The sequence below is a fragment of the Tauraco erythrolophus genome, chromosome 9 (genome assembly GCF_009769465.1).
Source record: "Tauraco erythrolophus isolate bTauEry1 chromosome 9, bTauEry1.pri, whole genome shotgun sequence".
NCBI classification, from domain to species: Eukaryota; Metazoa; Chordata; class Aves; order Musophagiformes; family Musophagidae; genus Tauraco; species Tauraco erythrolophus.
This window is the reverse complement of record NC_141473.1, coordinates 15,260,725-15,279,816: the sequence shown is the minus strand read 5'-3', so window position 1 is coordinate 15,279,816 and position 19,092 is coordinate 15,260,725. Positions and strand designations below refer to the sequence as shown.

At 65.6% G+C, this 19,092-nt stretch overlaps 3 protein-coding genes across 3 annotated transcripts; 1 reads left to right on the top strand and 2 right to left on the bottom strand.

Moving 5' to 3' along the window:
• Positions 1-1,382: 1,382 nt before the first annotated feature.
• Positions 1,383-4,807, bottom strand: SFXN3 (sideroflexin 3). The gene is made up of 10 exons (XM_086616428.1): positions 4,641-4,807; positions 4,226-4,396; positions 4,016-4,114; positions 3,690-3,765; positions 3,169-3,254; positions 2,632-2,759; positions 2,457-2,506; positions 2,251-2,300; positions 1,783-1,830; positions 1,383-1,479 (listed from the first exon to the last, which is right to left on the bottom strand). Exons 1-10 carry the CDS (start codon positions 4,802-4,804, stop codon positions 1,383-1,385), a joined length of 969 nt encoding a protein of 322 aa, XP_086472554.1. The 5' UTR covers positions 4,805-4,807.
• A 3,014-nt stretch (positions 4,808-7,821) lies between these two features.
• On the top strand, positions 7,822-14,456 carry PDZD7 (PDZ domain containing 7). The gene is made up of 16 exons (XM_086616728.1): positions 7,822-8,014; positions 8,193-8,333; positions 8,733-8,907; positions 9,211-9,387; positions 9,615-9,762; positions 9,985-10,045; positions 10,416-10,841; positions 11,373-11,576; positions 11,774-11,815; positions 12,011-12,168; positions 12,346-12,437; positions 12,585-12,676; positions 12,775-12,846; positions 13,245-13,730; positions 14,054-14,154; positions 14,307-14,456. The coding sequence occupies exons 1-16, from the start codon at positions 7,822-7,824 to the stop codon at positions 14,454-14,456; spliced, it is 2,718 nt and encodes a 905-aa protein (XP_086472854.1).
• A 1,175-nt stretch (positions 14,457-15,631) lies between these two features.
• Positions 15,632-18,498, bottom strand: LZTS2 (leucine zipper tumor suppressor 2). The gene is made up of 4 exons (XM_086616701.1): positions 18,070-18,498; positions 17,218-17,733; positions 16,407-16,676; positions 15,632-16,312 (listed from the first exon to the last, which is right to left on the bottom strand). Exons 1-4 carry the CDS (start codon positions 18,496-18,498, stop codon positions 15,632-15,634), a joined length of 1,896 nt encoding a protein of 631 aa, XP_086472827.1.
• Between the last annotated feature and the right edge of the window lie 594 nt (positions 18,499-19,092).

The window sequence follows — 19,092 nt, the reverse complement described above, 5'->3', positions numbered from 1 at the left end:
GCTGTCCGATAGCCATGCGTAGAAAGCGGGATAAAAATATCCTCGCTGGAGAGGCAGGCACAGGCCCGGGGCCAGGGATTGAAGCTGAGTGTCCTGTGAATGGGCTGCGCGAGGGGGTGGGAGCGTGGGCAGAGCCGGGAGGACTCTCTGGCCTCTCCAGACCAGCAGCATCCAGGGCAGCAGCTTGGCAGAGCCCTCTGCACAGCGATGAGGTACAAAGCCGCCTGTGCTAAAAAAAAAACCTCCTGAGAGCTGGATCAGCTTAACCACACGGCGAGCCAGTCCGAGTCTCTGCAAAGGCAAAGGGCTGGGAAACGGAGAGCAGAGCCCGCCCCGGGGGGCACAGGGACACCCCGGCAGCTGACCTGCACCTCCCTCTCACTCCCACTCTCACCTAGATGGCAGTCCCTTTCCACGGTACACAAACTGGCAAGCAACGCATTTCTCTTTTGCTTTTGGTTTTGTATAAACAACCTGCCTTTATTGTTTGGTATATATAGGTACACTGTACGTATATCAAAAATAACTAGAGGAACCCACGGTGCACTTAAAGCTATTTGAGAAGGTCCACCTGAAAGCAAGCACTCCAGGAGGGAGTGACCCCTTGAGGGGGAGCCCAGACCTGAACAGAGATGGCATGAAAATGAGAATAAAAAGGGAGATTCTCTGCTGGGATTAAAATGTGCCATTTGCTCTGAGGATGGAAGGAGCAGAAAGCCAGATTAAATCCCTGGAGCAGCCCAGAGGAGAGCAGAGGGCGAGATGAGAGCTCATGCCCAGGCTGGGACAGCCCCCCCCAGCCTCAAGCCACTGTACGTGCTTGAAATCACTCACCCCTGGGTTTTTTTGGGGGGGGAAGTTTTCCTCTCCAGGAGCCACTCCACCATTCCCAGGGGCCACTCCACCATCCCCAGGGGCCAGACACCGAACCACTGGGGAACGTGAGTGCCCAGCACCGTGGGGGATGAGGGCAGGGGCTTGGCACAGAGGGGTTCAACCCTCAATCACCATGATTGTCCACTGCCTCCTAAAGCTGGGGAGCACCATATTCTTCTCTTCACCACATCCCCATTCACAAGGTCCCTGGTGCCACTGCCCACACTCCCCCGTGTGCTGCCACACAGCTATGGGCACATGCAGGGCGAGCACGGGAGACGCGCGGGGTGCCAGCCAGGTCCCCAGAGTGGGGCTGAGCCCAGGCGCGGGGACTGGGTTTGGCGCAGAGCAGTGCTGCATGGCTCTGGGCATCCCGGGAAGTGGGGCTGAGCACCTGGGACCTACAGACACGCGACGGCCAAGGGAAAGCGGCGGTGGCCCTGAAGGGGTCAGAGGGGCGAAGCCCAGCAACGCAGCACACATCTTGGCCGCCCCGGGACCCCTGTTCAGAGCCCTTTGTTGAAGTAGACGGTCTCCAGCTGTGGGTCTTTCTTCTGAATTAGAGCTTGGATTTCAGGCTCCAGGCAGCTCACAGGCAGTGAGCTGAGGAGGGGACATGGATGCAGGGGATGGAGGGGGACCACCCACGGGTGGCCTCGGGTTGCAAAACCACCTGCTGCCACCCCTTCCCCACTTGCACCCATGGGGATATTCTCCCCACGGCCCAGCACATGTGCGTGTGCACAGGGACATGTGTGTGCACACACAGTTTCAAGCCTCTGATCTCTTGAAGGAGCCAAATCATCTCTTGGGAGTCAGAGAGCACAAGGAGCTGATGCACCCCCCACCTGCACCCCATGCCCTGATCCACAGGGCTGCACATGTGGGCAAGGTGCTTGTCCTTACCTTTTCTGCGGGAAGAGCGCACAGCACAGCGGGGTCGCGAACACCAAGCTGCAAGGGAAAGACATGGAGCAGAGAAGCTGGGCTGGGGAACAGCAAGGAGACAGCCCAGAGCCATGCCATGTGCTCAGCCAGGGAAAGAGCAAGGAGATGCCCTCTCCAAGCTCCAGACCCAGCGTTTGGCTCCTGAAGTGAGGCGAATCCTGTCCCCATCAGTGTGGGGGAACAATGAAGCTGAGCAGGAGCCCATTGGAGGCTTGAGGTACATCAAGATGGAGTAAAACAGCTTCTGGCCCCAGGACCTCATGCCCCACATCCTATCTACCTGCAAGGGCAACAGCCTGGCCAAGCTCCGGCACCCCTCCAAAGAGCTCTGGGGCAGCTCTTGCTGCCCCTGCCAAGCAGGCCCCCCAGCAACACTGCGCCCCATACCCAGGGTCGGTCAACATCCACTAGTGGAGGGTGACTTACCAGAGTCCCACCAGGCCAACCTGCAGAGGAGCGTTCAGGTACGGGTACCGCTGCCAGGGACAGGGAGAGGCTGTGGTCAGTGGAGTGGATGGGGCAGAAAGGTGTCTGTTCCCCCACGGGGTGTCAGCCCCAAGGGGTGCCAGCACAGATACAAGCTAGGGGAGTGTCCTCCCATGCCCACCCTCCCATCCCAGGACCACCAGTACCTTCAGGAAAGCTCTCTTCTCCAGTGCGTTCATGATCACTGGGGGGATGGCTGGGGCAGAGGGGAAAGAGATAAGCTCCCAGTGCTCACAGCCCCCCACCAGCCATGGGAACCTGTCCCACGTTGCCAGGGACCAGCTGCAGCACCCAGATAGAGGTGGAGGTGGGAACACTCACCCATGGCCGGGACTGCCATGCCAATACGGGACACCACCACCTGGAAAATGGCCTTCTGGGCTGCGGCTGTGGACTCACCCAGGCGGTTCCCGTTCTCATCTGTGATGGGTATCCCCAGCTTGAGCTCTCTGCAGGAAGAGTAGGGGTGAGGGGGCCCCAGGGCACAGGGGTTGGGGGATCAAGAGACAGGGCAGGGACACAGCACAGGGACATGTCTCCAAGGGAGGCTGGCATCCTCCTGTACTCCCTGTCTGCCTGTGGGAGTTAGGAGGGTCTCAGCTGGACCTACATTCACACTTGGAGGGTCCTCAGCAGGGCTGGATGGGGATGGGGAGTTCATGGCTGGCATTAACCAATAACCTCGTGAGATGCAACTGAGTGCGTGCACCCTCAAACCACTCTCCCAGGGTATGGGATGCCAGGAGGACCAGGAAGGAAGTCCCCTGAGTGCCTAGGGCACTGCTCCCCCTATGCCTCGCCAGTGCCTGGTGAACCCCAACGCAAGCCCAAGTTCCCTGTCCCAGCCCAGGGGCTTACCTCTGCCTCATCAGCGGGATGTTGATGCAGTTGGCAGCAGCCACGGCCGCAAAAGGCACATACCGGCCGATGATGGCTGGCAAGTGCTGGGGGGACAAGCAGGGAGTACGTCATGCAGAGGGTCTGGGGGCAGAGCTGTCCCCAGATCTGCCACTGTTCCTCTGCAAGATCCTGGAGTGCCCCAGCCCCATAAGGGAAAACTGTTCCCTCCTCCCCTGCAACTCCCAGCTGGTGAAAGCTACACAGCCCAGGGGGTCCAGGGGGTCCCATATCCCCTCCCAGCCCTGGAGGCTGACAGGTGAAAGAAGCCTGGAGAGATCCAACTGGGGATGGAGCAGAGCTGGAAGGACAGGCCATCTCCAGAGGCATCACTGGGGAGCGTGGGTGCCCCCAAGTGGATTGCTTCATTTTTTCCCCTGTCCCAGGTTATGAGGTGAATCCCCTGCTCAGCTCAGAGCACAGGAAGATCCCATGGGGAGGGCCTAGATGCCTCGGCCAGTGATGGCCAAGGGCCACCTTACCTTGGTGAGAGATTTGAGCCCCAGTGCTGTGACAACTGCCCCCGTGGTAGCGCTCACGTAAGCCGTCCCCAGCTGGCTGCAAGAGCAGGAGGTGACACTGGTGAGCCAGGGTCTCCCCACCACACCAACTCCCCAAACACGGGGACAGTATGACCTTCAATAGCATCAGGACACCTGAGTTCCTCTCCCAGCTCTACCACCAACCCTGACAGCCCCACTGGTGCCCATCTCAGGTCCCCATTGTCCTGTCTAACAGCCCCCTGTCATTCAATGCATCCCCCTGGCATTCTGGGGTGCCCCACGGACCTGGTCAGAAGGATGCTTACCTGGATGTGATGGGTGCATCCCCGCTGCGGTTGGTGTAGTTGACAATGGCATTGAAGGACTGGTTGACCCACTGCCAAAACACCACGGCTGGTGTGCTCCTACCAGAGAGAGGAGGGTGCTGGTGACACTGGGGGTTGCCACCCCTGCTCCTACAGCATGGGTGCCTTTCAGGGAGGGTATGGGCCCTGGGGTGAGGAGGGGACAGGTACCTGTAGAATGTCAGCATGCAACCGGTGATGGTCATGTTCATGGGGACCTGGGCAGACATGCGCCCTATCAGGAACATCTTCTCACCAGTGTCGGGGTGGAAAGCCGAGTCATAGATGTACTTCGCCCGCCAAAGCTGGTCCTCCGTTAGACCCGGGGGTACCGTGCCTGCCCTGCCGAGTAAGGGTAGCACCCGTTGGGAGACCCTCTGCCAGTGCCCATGCCCTACCTGGTCCCCCACTCCATGTGGGGCAGCTGGGAGATGCCTGAGGGACCAGCCAGGCAATTTGGGAGGTTGGCTTAGGCCGTGGGGGTCCAGCACTGCTCCGCCTTCCAGTCCTGGAGATGGTCCTGAGGCTGTATCCTGCCCAGGAGCGGTGCTGGCAGTACAGCCCCCTACCCCCAACTCCCTGGTACCTGTACTCCTCCACCACCCGGCGAGCCTCCTCCAGGGTGGCCCCTGAGAGCAGCAGGTTTCGGGGGTCGGTCACCATGAAGAAGTGCTTGGCCCGGCCCTGGAAGGTGCTCTGGTCCCAGCGGGGCTCCCGGATGTTTATGGTGGCAGGAAGGGACGGTGGCATCTTCTGGGGGTGAGAGGTTAAGTGAGATGTGGCACCTAGGGGGACACGAGTGGAGGACGGAGACCCTGCCCTCCTTGCAATGGAGCTGAGTGGGGGGCACTCCCGAGCCTACTCAGCAGATGGGCAGCTCGCAGCTGGGGTGACTGCACCACTGCACCCCGCTCACCCTGCAATGCTAGTGGGGATTCCCCCGACCCAGCTTGCACCAGCCACTAGGAGTGGTTTGGGACCCCCACCCCAGCAGGGCACCCCGGCCACGGGTGGGGGGACAGGGACCTGCCACCTCGGGGCTAGAGCTGCTGCCAGTCGCGGGGGGAGGGAGGAAAGGCACGGGAAGGAGGAATACCCGCCTCCGGGAAGGCACCGAAACACACCGCACGGCCCCATTTCCACGCCCGTCCTCGCGGGGATCTCCTCCCGCTCCCGGGTCCGAGCATCCACCTCCCATTCCTCCCCGCAACCGTGACCCCCCCACCACAGCGACCCGGGCCAGGGCCGTCCCCCGTACTCACGGCTTCCCGGGCAGCGCCCGCCGTGCCCGCGCCGCCGCCGCCGCCCCGCTCCCGCCCGGCGCGTTGACGTTCGGCCTCGTCACGGGGGGGCGGCCCCGCGGCGGGGGGAGCCGGGCGGCGCCGCGCGGGGGGCGGCGGGGGCCACCCGGGACCGGGCCAGCTGCGGGGGGCGCGGTACGTGCCGAGCCGCACGCGGCGTCTGCCCCCCCACCCCCCCCACCCCCCCCCACCCCCCCCACCCCCGATTGCGCGCGTGGGTGCGCGCCCGGCTGCGCGGGCGTGCTCGCGCGTGGGCGCGCGTGCTCACGTGGGCGTTCCCGTGTGTGCTCACGTGAGTGTGCGCGTGTTCGCTCACGTGCGTGTCCGTGTCCGTGCGTGTGCGTTCACGTCGGCCTCCCGTCACTCGGGCGCTTGTGTGTGTTTTCACGTGGGTGTTCACGTGCGTGCCTCTGCGCGTGGCCGTGCGCGCAAGGGTGTCCCCGTTCCAGCCGCGTGCGTCCGCGGGCTCACGCGGGTGCGGACGCGTGTGCCACGCGCGCGAGCGCTCGTGTCGTTGTGCTCACCGGTGTCGCGGCGGCGTCCATGCGTGGCACGGCGGCGGCGGCGTGCGAGCGTGCGCGGGGCAGGGCCTCTGCAGGAGCGGTCGCCTGCTGGTGTGAAGGGTGGTGCGGGCGGGCACACGCGTGTGCGCGGCTGTGCCTGCCTGCGCGTGTGTGCGCGGGGCTGTGTACACGCGCGTGCACCGCTGCGCGCGCAGCGGCATTCCGTGGGTGCGCGTGAGTGTGTGCGCACAGGCGGTGCGGCTGGGCTTGCACGCGTGTGCGTGCGCAGGGGCGCAAACACGCATGCCGTGGACGTGTGAGTGCATGGGGTGTATGTGTGTGTGGGTGCGTGTCCCCACGCCGGCCGCGCCCCCCCAGCCCCTAAGCCAGGCGCTCCCTCCCCGCTCGGTGTCGGTGTACCCCGGGGGGGCTGCCCCGGGGCGCAGCGCGGACCCTGCCCCGGTGGGAGTGGGCCGACCCCCCCGCCCCGGTCCCCGCCCCCGCCGCCCGGCCGCAGCCCGGTCGCAGCCCCCCCGGCCGCCGCGCATCACCTGAAACCGCCGCGGTGTCGGGTTCGCGCTGGCGGCGCCGGGCCCCGCCGGGGGGTCACGGCCAGCCCGGAGTGGAGGCGATGCCCCCCGGGGAGGGGGGACACGGGGGGACACCGGCTCGCATCACCGGAGTGAGCGGGAGGGACACCCCCCCGCTCCCCTGGCCGTGCCTCAGTTTCCCCTGCGTCCCCCAGGTTGCCCCGCACTAAGGGACGGGCTCGGGGGGGGCACCGCATCCCTCGCTCCACGCAGCCCCGCGGGGAGATGCGCCCCCCGCCAGCCCCCCCCCGCCGTGCCCGTGGGGGGCACACACACACACACACAGGGCTCCCCCCGCCAGCTGCAAGGCCAGCCCTGGCCGCTCTTGATTGACAGCTCCCGCGCCCGATGGCCGCGCCGGTCCCGCAGGGGCAGCCAATCCCCGCGGGCGGGGGGGCGGGAGGCGGCGCTGCCCCCCCCGGTCTCTCCATCCCCCCCGCGCTGCCGGGTGTCTCTTTCGCAGGTGGCACCATGGGGACAGGTGAGGAGGGCACGGGGCGGGGTGGGGGGCGGCGGCAGGGGGGGCTCCAGCGCCCTTTCGGGGAGGGGGTACCGCCGGCTGATGCTGGCGGGGGGGCAGCGGGGAGGGCGCCGTGGGGGGCTGGCAGGCGGCAGGGACACCGGCGTGTCCCCCTGGCCGAGGCCATCACTTATTTATTGAGGTCAGGCTGGGGCGACCGGGGGACGAAGCGGGGGGGCTCGTGGTGGCGTTTCACCCACGCCAGGAAAATCCCCGGGGGGCAGCGGGCCCGTCCCCTGCCCCACGGCAGCTCCCGGTGGTGTAAATCCGGAGGGTCTTCGGGGAGGGGGGAGCGGGGGGCTATCCCTCACTCCTGCTGCAAATCCTCCCCAGAGAGAGGCTGGGGGGGACGGTCAGGTCCTGCTCTTGGATGTAAAGCTGAGGTCCCTGCATCACCTCCCCAGAGCCTTTCCAGATTTATGCCACCACCGAAAGCCCATTTGCACCTCCTATTCCGGATTTACACTGCCAGGCAAAGCCCCTTTGCACCCCAGCATCCTTGCCCCAGGACAGGGCAGCTCGTGCCCGCCGCCTTTGTGGTGGTACCCAGGACTCTGCAGCAGTTTGGTCTCCGGGGTGCGATGGGACGGGAAGGGACAGGGCTGGAGAGGGGATCACGAAGCTCTTTGTCCTCCCAGGCTGTGACGCTGCACCCGGAACCCATCCTGCCAGCGCCGAGCACCCACACCGGCCGGCCCCGGCATCGCACTGCTAAAAGAGAGCGGTGCCCGAGCCCGGGCATGTGCTGCTGGACTATGCCATGTCCCCCCCTGGCCGGCGGGCAGCCCCGGCCCCGTGAGGACACGGCCAGCCTTGACCCGGACGCCGGGACGCCGAGGTGCCCAGTGCCGCCATGGCCCAGGGCTGGGACGCGGCGCTGCTGGGGATGACGGCGGGCAGCCGCTCGCGGAGCTCCAGCAGCGAGGCCAGCCTGGCTCCCCACTGCCTCCTCAGCAAGCAGAGCCGCCTGCTCAATGGGGTCACTCGGGGCAGCCGCGCCACCTCCCCCATGGGCCGCGTCATCCTCATCAACACCCCCATTGAAGGTGCGTGGGGTATCGCAGCCCTCTCCCCACCTGCATGTCCAGGGAGCGGGGCCAGATGCCTGGGTTCCCCGAATCTAGGGGCAGGGAGAGTTGTACTGGGACTGGGGACATCCCCCGCGAGGGAGACACGCTCCCTGTTGCTCACACCCAGTCTGAGTGACGCATCCTGTCTCCACAGCCAGCAGCAATGAGAGTGACATCATCAACGCCATCACGGTGGAGAAGAGTGTGGACGGCAAGCTGGGCTTCAGCGTCCGTGGCGGCTCCGAGCACGGGCTGGGCATCTTTGTCAGCAAAGTGGAGGAGGGCAGCGCCGCTGGTAAGTGGGACAGGGTGAGGGATGCTGGTGGTGAGAGGCGCATGCCACCAAGACCCTCTCGGGTAGCTCCTAGTGACATGATGCAATGATGCCACTCTTCATTGTGGCAAGCCACCATTTGCTCCCTGGTGCCTCTGGCTGTGGGGTTTTCAAGCTTCCCACAGAGGGCAGGGGACAGGAGTGGGCAGCCCAGTGCCAATGGCTCTGAGGTCTGTCTCCAAGCCACAGTGAGGTGACAAGCCTCCCCATACCTGCCACAGCCTTGGTGTGATTGTTGGGCATCCCCACCTCTGTTCCCATGGGGTTCAGATCAGGTTGAGGACACATTTAAGGAGGGGACGCCAAACAAGGGCATTGGTGCCAGGTCAGGTGCCTAGCAGAGCCATGTGACCCTTGCAGAGCAGGCTGGGCTGTGTGTTGGTGACAAGATCACGGAAGTGAACAGTGTGAGCCTGGAGAACATCACCATGAGCAGTGCTGTCAAGGTCCTCACTGGCAACAACCGCCTCCGCATGGTGGTCCGGCGGATGGGCCGTGTGCCAGGCATCAAGTTCTCCAAGGAGAAGACAGCGTGGTGAGCAGGGTGCCCCGCCATGTTGGTATCCCAAAGCCCAGCTCCATGGAGGACGCGGTGGGGAGGCTTGCTGGGGGATGCTGGGGGACCCCCAGGGTGGGGAGGCATCAGAGGTCTCCAATGAAGGTGTGGAGAGCCTGAGGTGGGGAGCAGGATGGGAGCAGACAGGGTGGGTGCAAGCCCCATCCTCACTACCCTCCATCACCATCACTCTTGTCTGCTGGGTGACACCAATGTCCCCATCTCACTGGAGAACGGACGCCAGACCCCTGAGTCCTCCCCAATACTGTGTCTATGCCCCAGGGTGGATGTGGTGAACAGGCGCCTGGTTGTGGAGAAAAGTGGCTCAACACCATCGGAGAGTGGCTCCGACGACGGACTGCGGCGCATCGTCCACCTCTACACCACCTCTGACGACTACTGCCTGGGCTTCAACATCCGCGGTGGCAGGGAGTTCGGCCTCGGCATCTACGTCTCCAAGTATGGCCGTCCCGGGGGGCATCAGGGGGATGCGGCACCCTGATCCCCGCTGTGCCCATGCTAGGGGCATGGCACACCCTCCCTGCCTGAGCCCCCACCCTCACAAGTCTAGGGGCATCACCACCACGGGTGTTGGGACATGGGGCTGCCTGGGCGGAAGTGTGGGGCAGGAGCAGGGCTCTGGCAAGGGCTTGGTCCCATCCTGTCCCCCCTCCCTGCTGTCCTAGGGTGGACCCTGGGGGGCTGGCAGAGCAGAATGGCATTCGGGTGGGAGACCAAGTCCTTGCAGCCAATGGAGTCAAGTTTGAAGACATAAGCCATAGCAAGGCAGTGGAGGTGCTCAAGGGGCAGACTCACATCATGCTCACCATCAAGGTACCTGTGCCCAGCCCCGTGGCACCCCCAGGCGATGCAAAGGGTTAGCATGTCCCCGTGCTGGCGCTGCCCCAGCTCGGCCTGGCGCCTGCAGGGCTGGCGCAGCCACCGGCTGGTTGGGTTTCAGGTGGGTGGGATGCATTATTCATGGCTGGCACCGGATCGGGTTCGCCGGGGTGGCCGGCGCACACTGACCCCCACATCCTCTCCCCCTGTGCCTAGGAGACCGGCCGGTTCCCTGCCTACAAGGAGATGGTGGCTGAATACTGCTGGCTCAGTCGCTGTAAGGGCAGTGCCACACGGGTACCAGCAGGGACACCGGGCTGGGGCATGAAGTGGGCTGGGACCTCCATGCAAGGGGCTTCTGGGCCCAGGGGGGAGGGAGAAGGTCCTTGTACTGTGGGGTCCCATAGCCTTAGAGGAGGCACGAAGCTCCCTGTGCCATGGTCAGCGTCCCCACAGTCCCCATAGCATCACGTGGTCCCACCTGTCCCCCATCCTTGAAGGAGACATGATGGGCCCTGTGCCATGGCCAGCAGCCCTGCAGTCCCCATGGCCCTGCAGATCCCTACGTGTCCCCTGTCCTCAAGTGGATGCAGAGCTCCGCATGGCCCCACAGTGTGTCACCCCATGTCCCTGCCATGCTTTTGCAGTGACCAACGGGCAGCTGCAGCAGCTGTCTCAGGCCTCGGAGACCAGCTCCTCCATCTCCTCCTACTCCTCGGGGCCAGCACCGGGGGCGGTGAACGGGCTGGGACCACCTGCCCCGGGGCCCCCCGCTCACACTGTGGACGTGGCCATCTCGACGGAGGACGGGCCACGGCGGAGCTGGGCACGGGACCGTGCTGAGCGGGCCATGCAGACTGAGCCGGCTGCTGAGGGGCTGCCAGAGACACGGCGAACGGTGCGGCCCCCCGAGCTGCTGCGGGACACAGTCATCCGGGGCCAGGGCACCCGTGAGCCCCCCAGCACCCACCCACGCAGGGCCTTCGGCCACTCGCCCAAGACGGCGCTGCTGCTGGCGCTGAGCCGGCCCCGGCAGCCCATCACGCGCTCCCAGAGTGACCTCACCGTTGCTGGTAAGCGCCGGGGCATGGCCACACACGTGGGACTTAGCCCTGGTTGGGGTTCTCCTCCTGCTCTGCACCCCCAGCCCTGGGCATCCCGTATCTCAGCCCCTGCCTCATGTGGAGCCTGTTCCCCATTCCGACATCCTATAGCCCCTGCCCCACACAGATACCTGGCCCCTGCTCCTGGGCATCCTATAGCCAAGTCCCTGGCCCCCACTCCTGGGCATCCTATAGCCAAGTCCCTGGCCCCTACTCCAGCACCCTATAGCCTCCACCCCATATGGACACCTGCCCACCAACTCTGGGCCTCCTATAGCCCTGCATAGCCCCACTCCTGTCCTTGGGTCTTGCAGAACACTCCAAAGCCCAGCCTCACAGACCCTAGAGACCCCCAGCACCCCACAGCAGGTCTCTCTTTCAGTCAGTGCCCCCCAGTAGCCAACTCACACCCTCCCTTGGGTTCCCAGACCAGGCCTCGAATACCATTTAGGGTGGCATCCTCTGGCGCCTCTACACCAACCCTCCCTTCTCTGTCCCCAGAGGAGAAGCGGAAGAAGGAAAAGCCAGAGGGACAAGGGGCACAGGAGGCCCGCCCGGGGCTGCACCGCTCCAAGACCCTTGTCAACCTCTTCTTCAAGGGGGGCCGTGCCACCAGCCAGAGCTGGGCCCCCCCTAGCCAGGAGCTCCTTGCCTCCGACCGCCGGGCACGCACTAAGTCCCTGGGGCGCCCCGATGGGGACAGAGGTACCAGGCTGGGGGACAGGGCAGAGAGGGATCCAACTTGGGACTGGCACCCCCTTCTGTGGGCACTGTGACCCTGTTGTGGCATCCCTGGCATGGGGGGTCATGGGGAGGGGGTCCCCAGGCATGCAGTTTTGGCAATGGGCGGTGATGCTGCTGGCCCCCTCCCAAGCACTCACCCCTCTCCATCTCCCTTGCAGTAGGTGCTGTGCAGAAGTTTGTGATCCGGAGCCTGAAGCGGGGTAACGGGGGTGCCCGTGTGCCCGCGGTGGGGGGCTGTGGGGCAGGCTCTGCATGCGCCTGGCCCCATGCTGCATATGTCAGTCTGACTCTGGCATGAAGCGCACCGGTGGGGTGGGGAGTGCTGGAGAGGTTTGTGGGGTGTCCGGGGTGCTCCCTACCCCGCTGGCCACCCCTCCTTGCTGTGCCCTCTCCAGAGAAAAGCCGGCGTGCCAGCATCCTGGGCCCCACGGGCATCACCACCCTGCAGCCCAACGGCAGCGACCCCGAGGCCCGGCTCCCGCACATCCAGGACACCGCCGCACGCCTCCTCAGCCCCGACGAAGTGACAGCCGTGCTCCGCCACTGCTCCCGGGTACGGCAATACGGGCAGGGTGCGGGCAGTGCTGGCTCCCCTGGCTCATCCCCAGGCAGCTCCTGCATCATGGGGGGCACCGCGACCAGTGCTACGTGCCCACGTTAAGCTCAGGGAGGTAAACTGAGGCATGGAGCAGGGACACCCGTCCACTGACACCCCTCCTTGCACTCACAGTACCTGCATGAGGGCAGCGTGGAGGATTTGGTGCGGCCACTGCTAGCCATCCTGGACCGGCCCGAGAAGGTCCTGCTGCTGAGGGATGTGAGGTGGGTGGTGCTGGGGGAGCACCTCAGGGTACCCCGATACCGGCCAGCTGGGTGGCACAGACACAGAGCCTCACATATGCTCTTCAGCCCTGTTCACACTCCATCCCAGAGGCTGCCACTACTTGTCCCCCCTCTTTGCCCTGGCAGGAGCGTGGTGGCCCCCACGGACCTGGGCCGGTTCGACAGCATGGTGATGCCCCTGGAGCTTGAAGCCTTTGACGCCCTGAAGAGCCGCTCAGGTAGAGCCCAGTCCCCCGGGGACCTTGGCCCACAGGGGCAGCGGGCAGGGCTGGCCACAGCTCGATGGGGGTGACCGGTGGCTCCTCTCTGCCCACAGTGCGCTCGCCTGCCCTCCGCCCGGCCCACCACGATGTCCCCCCCAAGAGACACCTCATCACACCAGTGCCTGGTCAGTGCCACCCATGGGGTCTGCCTGGCCCCCGAGCTGCCCCGTGCAGCATGGGGCACCAGGAAGGGGTGGGATGTGCAGGGTGGATGGGATACAGAGGCGATTTGGGGGAGAACAGGAGGTGGGATGCCTGGGTGCAGGGGGTCCCAGGGAAGAGGGGACCTGGTGTCTCTGGGTGCTGGGAGATCCTGGAGTTAGCAGCATCTGTGGATTCTGGGTGCTGGGGGATCTTGGGGAGTAGGGTCTGGGGTCCCTAGAGAAAGGTGGGATGCCTAGGGGTACCTGAAAGAGGAGAAGGATCTGGAGCTTTTGGTGTTGAGGAGGTCTCTGGGTGGCAGGAGTCCCAGGGAAGAGGGTTTTGGGGTCCTGGAGGGATCCCTGAGCCCCTCTCGTTGCAGACTATCGAGGCGGGTTCCTGCTGAAGCCGGCGGGGGCCCAGGAGCTGGAGGATGCTGCAGGGCTGCAGGCGAGCCCGGCCTGGCTGCGGGCCTCCCCCAGCCCCCGCCGGCTTCACCCCCGCACCTACACCCCGCTCCCCGACGTGCCAGTGGATGCCTACGCCTGCGCCAGCCGCCCCCCACCCGCTGCCAGCCCCCGGCCCCCCAACTGGCTGCTGGCCGAGCCCCTCTCAGGCGAGGGCCGCGGGAACAGCCCCCAGCCCACCTGGCGCAAGGAGCCCCCCGGGTCGGTGCCCGTTGGAGGAGCTGAGGTGCTGGAGAAGCCCTGGCGGGCACGGCCTTCCCTTGCACCCCTCTTTGGGGGGCCAGGGGGTGAGACGGGGGCTGGGGAGGCGACGAATGGCCCTGGGGACGCTGCCAGGGAGGAAGAGGAGGAGGAGTACCGGCTGCTCACCGTCACCCTCTCCAAGCTGAAGCACTCGCTGGGTGGGTGGCACATGGGTGGGACCCCAGGGGTGGCGCGGGGACAGGGTGGGGGACTCTCCTCCTGACATGGGCATCACTGGGATGGGGGGCACCCCCCTGGCAAGGGCACCCCATTTGGGGGTAGGGGTTAAAATCCCAAGCATTCATCCGAAACTAGAAGGGGAGAAGAGGAGCTGACCTTGTCCCCAGCCCCTCATCCGTGTAGGACCCACCAAAACAGGGCACAACGGAGGCACGGCTGCCCAGGGAAGGGAGTGCCATGCCTGGGAGCAGGAGGGGTTCCCAGCCTACCTGGGTGTGAGGGTCTCGTGGCTCTCTTGCAGGGATCAGCATCTCTGGGGGCATCGAGTCAAGGGCACAGCCAGTGGTGAAGATCGAGAAGATCTTCCCCGGGGGAGCCGCCTTCCTCAGCGGCGTCCTCAAGGTACAGGGGGACCTCGAGGGGACCCAGTGCACCCCAGGGGGTGGGCAGGCATCCAGACATCCCCATCCTGCAGTCCCACTGGGTGCTAGCAGCCCCCTGGTGCCCTAAAAGCTGCTGCACTTCACCTCACTGTCTTCTCTTGTGGGGGCCAGGCCGGGCAGGAGCTGGTGTCAGTGGATGGGGAAAGCCTGCAGAACGTCACCCACCAGCGGGCTGTGGACATCATCCGCCAGGCCTACCGCAACAAAGCCAAGGAGCCCATGGAGCTGGTAGTGCGGGTGCCTGGAGCCCCACTAGAATGATGCTGCATTCCCCTTCGAGGAGCCATCCCACACTCTGGAGGAGCTAGATGGCTCATTCCTGCACCGAGCTGTGGCCAGTCTCAGCACAGTGAGATGGTGCAAGAGACAGAGCTGCCCCATGGGCATGGAGGAGCTGCCTGCAGCAGAACCTGAGGCGGAGGCAACGTTGGTGACGCTGGAGGGGGACATGCGGCCCCTGACCCTGCTCTGGACACACAGACGCAGCCCTGAAAAAAAAACACAGCCAGGGGCTTGTTTTTAATCGGCATTTCTGGGTGGTACACGGGCGAGCTGGGCTCTGGGAACAGGACACGACCAAAATAAAGTACAAAAATTCACCCCCTGGAGCCGGGGGTGACCAAGCCAGACCTGGGCACGGCCAGGCCTTTCCTTTGGTTTGACCCACTGGGTGCCCAGCTGGGCCCCCCCCAAACCTCTGCCCAGCCCAGGGGTATCCCCTGGGTGTCCCCATCCGGTACCCCTGGCACCACGCCCCTCTCCCCTGGCAGACTGGGCATCACAGGGGCATATGCCAGGATTTTTTTGGGAGGGAAAGAGAGGAATGCTGAGGACAAGGGTATAGGAAAGGCACTGAAGGCAAGCTGCCCCGTAACGGGTGAGGGGGTCACAGGGAGGTGGGGTGTGAGCTGGGAGAGGGTGATAACGTTTTGGTAGGTCCTATAAAAATAGAGTTATTTAAAATGGCACAGAAACGAATCCCCTGACAAACACACGGGGGGCATGGGGGTGGCTGGTGCAGGCAGGGACAGGGCACACACTGTCCACTCTGGAAGCGGCTGGGTGACAGTGCCAGCACGGACGAGAGGGAGAGGACAAGCCAGCCCTCCCCCTGCCCAAGGTGACCCTGGCTGAAGCCAGCGCTGCTAATCCTCGGGGCACTAAGAGGATCAGCAGGAACCAGCTCCCGGCAGCCTCGAGGCTAAGACTCAGCACCCACCTGGCCTCACGTCTCACAGGCACCCCCCTGCCATGGCGGGTGCCCAGGCACCCTCACCCCAACACCTCCACGCTGGGGAGGGGGCAGCTCCTGGTGCCAGCGTTCTCTGCAGAGCCGGGGGGAGAGCAGGGATCCCCCACAGCCCCATGGCTCCCAAAATGCCAGGGGCTGGAGGCCCCCCTTGCCCTCCAAACACTGGGCAAGGGCAGGCAGCGTCTCAGATCTCGGTGGCCGTGATCTCCTCGAAGGGCGGGTCGGGGCCAGGGAGGTCGCAGGGCTCGGGCTGGGGGTCCTCGCCCTGGAGCCGGAGATGCTGGAGCCGCTGCTCGAGCCGTCGGTTGCGGCGGTACATCTGGATGTAGCTGTATTGCAGCTGCTTCTGGTAGCGGATGACCCGCTCCTTCTCGCCCTGCCATGTGCCACGTTCCTGCTCAAAGGCATCCCGCTGCTCCTGCCCGCGCTGCCGCTCCAGGGCCACCTCCATCTGCAGCCGCTCCAACTGCTGCCGCAGCCCTACGCTGCCCCGGGGCTCCTCGCCAGGCTGGGGGCATCCCTCGTTGGTTGGGGAGCACCCTTCACCGGGTAGGGGGCATCGCCCACGGGTGGCTTCCCGCAGCCCTGCCACCTCCTGCTCGAGCCGGCCGGCTTTGGCACGGAAGAGGTCGGCCTCGCTCTTGCGGCGCTGCAGTTCGTTGGCACAGACCTCCAGCTCCAGCGCCTTCAGGCGAGCGGCCTCCTGCAGCCCCTGCGCCCGCCGCTCACCCGCCTGCAGCTGAGCCCGTGCCTCCCGCAGCTGCGCCCGCAGCCCCAGCAGCTCCGCGCCCCGCTGCGCCAGCTCCGCCTGCGCCTCCTTCAGCTGCTGCTTCAGCAGCGAGATCTCCCCTGACTTCTGGCACACCTGTGGGGACGACAGGGCTCAGGCGCTGGCCAGGACCCCTCCCGCAGCCGGAGCCTGCACCCCCTGACTCATGCAGCACTGTGGGGTGACTCACCTCCCACTTGGTCTCCTCCAGCCGGGGTGCCAGCTCAGTGCGCTCGCGCTGGAAGGAGGCGCAGCGACGCTCCAGCAGCTCCCGCTCCTGCAGCAGCTGGGCGAAGTCCTCCTGCAGCTGCTTCTTCTCCTGCTGCAGCTGCAGCACCTGGAGCTGCAGGACCTGTTGCCCCCGCTGCGCCGCCTGGGCCGCTTGCCGCGCCTGGGCCGCGCAGCGCTGACGCAGCCCCTCCAGCTCCTGCTCGCAGCGTCGCTGCTTCTCCTCGTACACCTGGCGGGGGGGGGAAACACATGCTGGGGGGACAGCACGGCATCCTCCCTGCTTCTGCTGCCCTCCCCAGGAAGGGCATCCTTTGCCTATGGGGAGAGGGGCGGCACGTCGCCCCCAAACAGAGGAGGGGTCTGGAAGGGGTGCAATGTAGTTGTGCCCCACCTCCTCATGCCCCTCGTCCCTCAGCGTGCTGGTCCTGGTCCCCCCACGTTGGCACTCCTAGAGTCTATAAGGGTCCCCCAACCCCAGCACCAGTGAGGAGAAGTCCCAGGTGCATCCAAGAAAGGGCACCCCAAGATGAGGCACCCCAGTCAGTACAACTGTCCCCCCAGATCATACCAGGGTCCTCCAGGGACTATATAGGACCACCCACTGGTGGGGAAAACCCTCATTCCCAGACCCACAGAAAAAAGTATCCCCATACAAGTGTCTCTACAAGGGTCCCCACCGGGGGTCCCCACCCTCCAACCACAGGGGATGTCCACACAAGGTGACCTGGGAAGAGGGACAGGGACAGTACAGGGGGACGCCAGGGGCATACCTGGCAGATGGCCACCTCGTTCTCATCCAGGCTGTCACGCAGGAGCTGCAGCTCGGTCTCCCTCTCCCGCAGCTTGTCCTCCAGCTCCCGCACCAGCATGGCCTCCTCGCCAGGCAGGGGCGAGCGCCCGCAGGAACCGCTCTCCGAGGAGGGCCGGCCCCGGCCGCTCAGCGAGCCCGTGCTCTTGCTGGAGGACGAGCGCCCGCTGTCCGAGTTGGAGGGGCGGCAGCCCCCCAAGGGGTCGGGGGGACCATGGGGGGTGGCCGGTAGGGCACCTGCCTCAGGGTGTTGGCTGCAGCCCGTGCTGTAGGTGGGCAGGCTGGAGAGGGAGTTGCGTCCGGAGTCCGAGAGGGTGCTGGCGCGGCAGCTCAAGGAGCTGGGCTTCTCGGCACCCAGCAGGTGGGTGAGGCTCACCTGGCTCTCCGAAAGCCCCGGGCGTGTGGCCGGCTGGGTGCTCCGGAGCTTGGGCACCACCGGCTTGAAGGCCATGGGGCGGATCAGGGTCTTCTCCACGTTCTGTCAAGGGAAGAAGGGAGAGCGGGGGGGCTGGGGGACCTGTCGCCCTCCCAAGGGGCTGCCTAGGGTGGTGAGGCGGGGGTGCCCCCAACCCCAAAGTCTTTGAACCCAAAAGGAGACAAGGGTCACTTGCTGCCTGCTCCATCTCCCCTCCATGGGGTGCCCAGGTGGGCTCACACACACTCCCCCGGCACAAAGGAGGGGATATCAAGGGCACAGGACCACCATCTCCCCAGGAACATCAAAACGATGGCCACATGGGCCCAGCTCACATGCCCAAGCTGACAGCCCCAGCAAAGAGCAAAGTCAAGACCCCAGCACCCATTCCCCCCTCACCTCCTCCAGTTTTCCAGAGACGGGGACGAGCTTAGGGGGTGGCCCCTGGAGGTGGCCGCTCAGGGCTCGGTCATCACGGGGCTCGTCTGAGTCACTGCAGGGGCTGGTGGGAGAGGGGGCGTCGAGCCAGTCGCTGCAGAAGCCCCCATTGGCGTAGGCATGGGCAACGCTGGGCATGGCCGTGCGGGGCTCCTCGGGGGACGGAAGGTCCCGAGGGGTGGCCCAGAGCAGCCCTTCTTGCTTGTGGAAGGAGGCGGCGGGGAGCCCCCCATCGCAGGGCTGGCCAGCGCGGTCATGGTGGGGCCGGCCAGGCAGGAGACTGCCGACGCTGCCCATGGCGGCGGGGGGAGAGCGGGCAGCGGTGCGGAGCTGCGCAGCCCCCTCAGCGGCGGCCTCAAGGGGCACCGGCAGCGTCTGCACGATGGCCATGGCGGGGTGGCCCCCGGCAGGCAGGGGCGCGCAGGCAACCTGTGGGCAAGGGAGACAGAGCGTCAGAGACATGGGCACAGCCAGCCATCCCTCAACAGCTGTCAGCGTCCCCAGGTGGGCACAGGGGCACTCCTGGACTCTCGGCCGCCATCCCCAGTCTCATGGGCACAGGCCAGCCCAAGAGGAAGCAGGTAGGAGATGCCAAATGATTCAGAATGAAACTGGGGTTAGCTGGGGGAGGGTGGCAACAGCACCCCCCAGCCAAGCTCAGCACCTCAGGGGTGCCAGGGGCTGTGGGGTGTCAGCGGCACCGTGGTCCTGCCCCCTGCCGTGCCCTGGCATGACCCTGCAGTGGGAAGTGTGCCAGGGCTGGAGGCAAATCCCGAGAGGCCCGTGGAAAGCTGGCTCCCGGGCAGCCTGCCCACCTGCCTGCCCCGCGGCGCCCGCCAGTGCAGCACCCACAGAGAGCAGGAGGCAGCCCCCACGCGCTGGGGACAGCCACTTCCTCTGCCCCACAGCCCCCAGCCCTCTGCAGTAACTCCACAGAGGGTGCCCCCAACCCCCAACCATGCACAGTGGGGCACAGGGTCCCCC